The sequence below is a fragment of the Athene cunicularia genome (assembly GCF_003259725.1).
Source record: "Athene cunicularia isolate RWA chromosome 7 unlocalized genomic scaffold, athCun1 chr7_part1, whole genome shotgun sequence".
NCBI classification, from domain to species: Eukaryota; Metazoa; Chordata; class Aves; order Strigiformes; family Strigidae; genus Athene; species Athene cunicularia.
The window spans coordinates 20,419,474-20,426,082 of record NW_020799107.1 but is presented as its reverse complement, the minus strand read 5'-3'; the positions used below and the strand labels follow the sequence as shown (position 1 = coordinate 20,426,082).

The 6,609-nt window shown below is 63.9% G+C and overlaps 1 protein-coding gene across 1 annotated transcript in view; it reads right to left on the bottom strand.

The window, feature by feature from the left end:
- The window catches only part of DNPEP (aspartyl aminopeptidase), a 5,017-nt gene extending 4,782 nt beyond the window's left edge, over positions 1-235 (bottom strand). The window contains exon 1 of the mRNA XM_026852474.1: positions 129-235. Coding sequence (XP_026708275.1) covers positions 129-235 — 107 coding nt within the window. The remainder of the gene's footprint in view (positions 1-128) is intronic.
- Between the last annotated feature and the right edge of the window lie 6,374 nt (positions 236-6,609).

Here is a 6,609-nt window from a genome sequence, read left to right as displayed (position 1 = left end):
AGTCCTACTCCTCCAGCCAGCGGGTCTCATCCTACCGCCGCACCTTCGGCGGTGGTTCCCCGGTCTTCTCCCGCGCCTCCTTCGGGGGCAAGGGCAGCAGCGGCAGCTCCGTCACCTCCCGTGTCTACCAGGTGTCCCGCTCCTCGGCTGTCCCCAGCCTGTCCAGCTTCCGAGCCACCCGTGTGACACCCCTGCGCCCCGCACCATGCACCTCGAGCTCTGCATCCCAAACCATGCACCTCACACCATGCAGTCCACACCCAGCACCCCACATCTTGCACCCCGCACCCTGACCCGGGGCCTGGCTAAGCCGGTGCGTGCCAAAGCCCGGACAGAGCTGTGGGCTGGCGGGGTGGCAGACGGGCACAGCCGAGGGGGACTGGGGTGGGAGCCAAGGGGCAGGGACTGGGGTTACCCAGTGCTGCTCCGGGGTGCCCCAGCTCCCGGCACCGGGTGAGTAGGGGCCACCCAAAACAGAGCTTGGCCTGCTTGCAGCTTCCCCATGCTGCCCAGGGGTGCGAGTGCACAGGGGAACACACAGACACTTCCCAAAAGCTGGGTGTCTTTCGGGTCACTGGTGTAAGCCAAGCTGCAGCCCCCCATCGTTGCTGCTCCCCCACCTTGGCACTGCTCGGCCCTCACAGAAAACAAGGCACAAGCCCTCCATGCCATGTTGGGGACCAATGTCCCTGAGTGACAGGGAGGCACAGCAGGGTGCTGGGAGTTGGCGTGGTGGCAGGGCAGCACCCCAGCTGCCAGCCAGCCCCTGTGGGGGCATGGCCTGGGCGCATCTAGGGGATGAGACCCCTGGGTCTCGCATGGATCGGGGTGGCTCCTGTCCTTGGCTGTGTCCCCTGCATGCCCCGGGGTGCAGTAGCAGGATTTTGGGTTCCAGCAGTGCTCATGCATCATTTCCCAACAGGATCCTATGTCTTCCTGGTGATGGGTGTGTGGCCGCAGGAGGGACATGGCAGCCTGTGAGCAGTTCGTGGAGCCCAGGCGCTCCTTGACAGCCGCATTCCCAGCCCCTGAGTCACCAGCGTGAGCACCCTGTTAGCCGGAGACAGAGACACTGGCCGTGTCTTGGGAGCTGGAAACTGGTGGTCTTGTTGCCCCTGACCCTGGGACCTGCCGTGCCGGGAACTCATGACAGCTCTGGATTTATGCTCACAGCCCCCAGCACCTGCCTCTCCCCCCTCCTCAAAAGGGAACGAGCACCCCCACCGCCTGGCACCCCGGCGAGCAGACAGCTGGAAGGTCTCCATGTCAACCACAGCCACCACAGCAAAACACAGGGCCAGCGCCCCACCAAGACAGGACCAGGCTGGGAGCAGGCACCCAGCACCCCAGCATGGCACCAGGCACTCCCCCTGTCCTGCACCCTCCTGCCAAAGGGACATGGGTTCCAGGCAGCCGTGCCCCCGCTCCTCCTGCCAGCATCACCCCCCACTGCTGCAGGCACCCAGCTCAGGACCAGGTGCTGCCTGGTGGTCCCCAGGCCATGCCTGGGGGACATCTGGGGACATTTGCAGCACGGGTGCCTGGAGCCCATCGTCCCCCAACTGGTGACTGCCCCAAGTGGGTGGGTACCTAGCAGACATGGGTGCCCAGGGCAGAATGGTCCCAGGGGTTGGGTGCAGGACCGGGGTGTGCCCAGACCTGGGGTGGTGGGAGCCAGGGGTGAGTGGCAGGGCCGGGTGTGGCCCTTGCCCAGCCCTGCAGGCGCGAGCAAAGGGCAGCACCTCGGCGTGCCACAGCAATTCCCGGAGCAGCAGGGCTTCCAGAAAAAGCTCCCGCTGGCTATTTCCGGGTGGGCTCTGACTCACCCCTGGCTGGATGCCGGGGGCTGCGCAGCACCTGCTGCGGCTGCCCCCTGCCCCATCGCTGTGCTCCTGGGAAGGCACTGCTCCTGTCCCTGACCCTCTCTGCCCCACAGAACCGCCAGTGCAGCAGGGAACCCACAGGAAGCCCCCCCGAACCGATGCCAGCTGCTCCTCGGGGTGCTTGTACCCCGCTGCTGTGCTCACGTGTGTGCCTGGGGTGCCTGGCAGGGGCAGAACCGGTGGGGACAGGACACCCTGCCCTTCCCACATCCCCTGGCAGCCCAGGGTGGGGTGCCCTGCACACTTTGCTCCGGGAAGCGTTCCCTGGAGCAGCAGGTGGCTCTGAGGGTGGACAGCCAGAGCTGAGGCCCGCTGGAAGGGGTTAACAGAGAGATGGCTCAGGACTGGAGCCTGTAAACACAGCTGGAGCTCCAGGAAGTGCCGCCCCCTTCTCCGCTGCCTGCCAGGCTGCCTGGACCCCCTCCCTGCCTGCCCTGCCAGGATGAGTGTAGGGATGGCACCCACCGAGGTGGTCCCCCCCCATCCCGGCCCACGTGTCTGAGCATGGGAAAGTGAAATCACTGCCCAGGCATTGCTGGAGGCTGAGCGAATGGCCACCATGCCTTACATGAGCCGCCAGTGATGCACTGATGCAGTGGGTAACTGCTACCTCATCTCACTGGCATGAGTGATGCCACTGAGGCCTGTAGGAGGGCAGGCAAGCACCCCGGCATCCTCATGGACCACGAGGCTGGCCAGTCAGCCCTATATCCACGTGGATTGTGAGGCAGCTGGGCATCCCCAGAATTCCCATGGCCTCTGGGGCAGGTGAATGTCCCCATGGATCACGAGGGCAGGTGGACATCCTCAGCTTGCCCCTGGGCTGCAGGGATGGGTGAACACCCCAGCATCCCCACAGATTGCAGGGCTAGATGGAGATGAGTGATGGGGGCAGGTATATGCCTTGAGCATCTGCATGGAGACTGAGGTAGCTGGTCTCCTCCAGCATCTACATGTCCCTGGGGACACAGGTCACCCCCAGCACCCTTGTGAACCACAGAGGCAGCAACTCACCCTGAAGACCTAGATAGACCCAGGGGGGCAAGCAAACATGCCCCAGCATCCATACAGGTTATGGGGGATAGATGGACACCCCCAGCATCCACACATGCCATGGGAGCCATCAAACACCTCCAGCATCCCTGTGCCACTCGGAGAGAGGCCATCATGCCCAGCATCCCCATCACATGGGGACACAGGGGTGGGGACTGGGAACAGTCAGACAGGCTGTGTGCCCACACTAGGGTGGGCAAAGGCATCCAGGCAGCTGGGGTGAGCAGTGGGTGGGGGGTTGTAGGCTACAGGGCACCCACCAGCTCCCAGGACTCCAGTGAGCTGGGCTGGGCCATGGTCCAGGTGGAGAAGGAGAACCATCTCCTATTTAGACAATAGCATGTGCCCTGGGTCCGTCAGCGCCGGGGAATGGGCCACACGGTCCTTCCTTCTTAGGGTAAAGGCGCCTGGGAGGCTCATGGCTGTAAAAGGAGTGGGATGGAGGGAGACGGCCAGGGGCCAGGAGGGAGGGGGTGGACACCCTCACTACTTCATTCCCGTCCCTCTGCTCACCCCTGAGCCAGGGCCATGCGTGAGGGGGGCGCAGAGGCCCCAGTGGCAGGGTACAGGGCCAAGGAGGGGCCAGCACCCCATTCCTGCATCCCACCCAGCTCCAAGCTCTGAGATGCCCGTAGGCAAGAGAGGCTGTGCCTGGCTCCCCGGGTGACTTAAATCCTGGGGGAGCAGTGGGGAGGGAGGGCCAGGGAGGAGGGGCGGCCGCGGGATGCAGCTGGCTTCACTCACAGGGATGTCATGACCAGAGGGAGTTGTTTAACGTTCCAGCTCCCGATGCCTTCCCAGCAGTAATCTCGTCCCATGACTTGTCAGGAGCTGGGGCTGGGCCAGCACCGGGGCTCGGGGGCTGCTTCCCAGGCTCCGCTAGTCTGGGTCAGCCTGGCCTGGGATGGAGCCATGGGGAAGCTGAATGTGACGGGACAGGACGGGAGACACCCTTGCACTGCTGCTCTCTGCAGCCTCCTAGCTCTTTTCGATTTTCACAGCCCCTGGGGCTTTAGCTGGCACAGAGTGCTTGGGGCAGTGTCCCTGGCATGGGGCTCTGACAGAGTTCCAGGGTCCTGCTCCTCGCCCCCTGCTCCCATGCAGCCATGTCCCACATGCAGACGGGGCTTTCCTAAGAGGCTGTGGAAAGTCCAAGGCATCCGTCTGTCCCCTGCCAGCTCTGGGGCCCCTGCCTGCATGGAGCCATCCCGGAAGGCTGTCACAGCAGCTGAGGAAAGGCCACTTCAAACAGTTTGTTCTAGATTAGGGTGAGGAGGATGCTCCTGCTTAACCCCTCTGAGCCATTCCCCTCCTAGTCGTAGTGCCCAGGAGTCCATTTCCCCTCCTCGGGGCACCCCAAATCTGCACCTTGCTGCTCTGTGGGATGGAGATGGGGACAAGGGCTCTCCATGCCTGGGGTGGGGTTTGCATCGCCCTACCTGAAGCACCAGGGCAAGGTGCCGAACACCACTGGACACAGCACCCTTGGGGGGCCCCTCCTCCCCACACCCCAGCCGTCAGGGCAGCAGGATGGGGTCTCGGGAAGGGATGGATGAACAAAACAGCTGGCACTGTGCTGGCCCAGACCCCTGGGGTCCCCCACGCTGGCGTGGGCACCCATCTGCCCCTCTGTACCCCAGCCAAGGGCTGGCATGCCACCCTGCCAGCACTCATGGAGCAGGCAGGGCACACGTGCAGGACTCAGGGAGGTGCAGGGTGCACTTGGAGCAGGGCCAGGAGAAGGAAAGATGCTGTCTGTTTTTCCATCTTCTCCCTCCCGCCCTTCCTTCCATCCTCCCCTCTGTGCTGGGATGAAACAACCTCATCTGGAAATACCTTCCCTTTTAAAGGCAGGCTCCGCCAGGCAGTGTGTACCCTCCGGGAAGCTGCCTCATTACGCTACGTCTCGGCGGGTGGGAGGGGATGAGGGGATGGGGGGCTTGGGGGGGGCAGCCTGGACGCAGTGTGTCAAGCCTCTGTCCACCTGCATGGCTGCAGGGCACAAACATTTGCTGGCCCCCAAGTGGCAGGGGCCTGGCAAGGAGCAGGAAGGAGTGCATCCTGGAGCCAGGGCAGTTGAGGATGCTGCCGTGACCAAGCTCAAGCCTTTGCCATGTCGATGCTGCCGGGGTGAGCCCTGGCACCTCTCAGAATCCGCTTTTGAGTTGGGCTGGAGGGCTGGGAGGTGCAGGGACAGGCAGGATTGAGCACTGCTCCTGCTGCTGAGTCACCCCGTGCCTGGTGGCACCGTGGTCCCCTCTGCCAGGCCCTTCAGGGACAGAGGCGCTGGGGCTGTGCCAGCTGATGTCAGGCAAAACAGCCTGGCTTTGTAAGGGCTGGGGGTCACCAGGTGTGCCAGGGGGGGCCTGGGGAGGAGGCGCTGCTGCCGAGGCAAGGGGCAACCCCCCGAGGGGTTTTACCAGCACAGTCCCCTTCCCTCAGGATGTCCTCTTCAGTTGGGAGGGGTTTGTGCATCGCCCAGGAGTCCCTGCCCTGGACCACTGCCTGTCCAGGAGGTGGGAAGCTATGGTGGGGGTCCTGGAGTGAACTGGAGTATTCTCCATTCTGGGAAGATTTGGAGAACTGGGTTGGACTTTCTGCTCCCTGAAGTACTGCTGGGCCAAGGGGGAGGCTGAGGAGACAGGACAGAGCCTGCCTGCAGTGCCCTGGGATGACCTGAGGACCTTGGTCTGCTCTTGGGGTGATGGACACTTGAGAGGGGCTGGGGCTACTCTGGGCAGGGTCCCCATCCAGCCGTGCTCTCTGCATGCCTGGCACAGAAAGGGTTAACAGGGTGCCTCCCCCAGCTATAAATACCACATATGTCCCACGCGTATGAGCTGGGGACGCTATTTTGGTTGGGTGCCTGCTGCTTCGGGAATGTGCTGGAGAGAGGACCTGGGGGCTGACATCACCAGGGCTGCTCAGACCCAGCACCTGCTCGGGGTCACTCAGCAGCACCCTGAAAGTGCCCAGCCCAGGGCTAGTGCTCAGCCCCCTGTATCAGAAAGGGGGGTTTGGGTGGTGGGTCAGCACAAGCACACTCAGGGCAGGGGTCCCGCCCACATCACCCCCTCACCAGGGCACTCCCTTTCCCCCTTTCTGAGTGCGGGGGGGGGCTAGAGTCTGGCCCCACATGGAGAGCTGAGCTGTGGGGTGGGTCACAGCATCATCAGGGGCATTTTGGGGTGCTCAAGGCCAAACTGAGGACTGTGCCTACTGGACATGGAGCCTGGCTTGAGGGGATCAAGTGACAGTGTGAAGGGCTGAGTCCCCTTCTTTCCCCTCCTGGCATCAGCCTAGGCTGTCTGTTTGTCTGGCCCCCCCATGGGTGGCACTGCACCCCTATGGGGGTCTGAGCGGTGGTGGGGGCTCACCACTAGCCTGACCCACTTCCCCCCCCTCACACCCCTAGGGACACGGCTGTGTGGTGGGGGCCTGGGGGGAGACTGATACACTGGCAGGGTCTGGGGGTGTCTGGGGGTCCACAGACGTCGTCGTGGTCCACCCAGAGGTCCGTGGCCCAGCGGTGTGGGCAGGTGAGGGGCAGTGGGCGGGGGCTGGCAGCTGTGTTCCCCCCCTGCAGCAGCATCCCGCAGCTGCCCGGCAGCAGGAGGGGCGGGTGATGTCAGCAGGATACAAATAGCGGCGGCGCGGGTCCCCTCCCGACGCC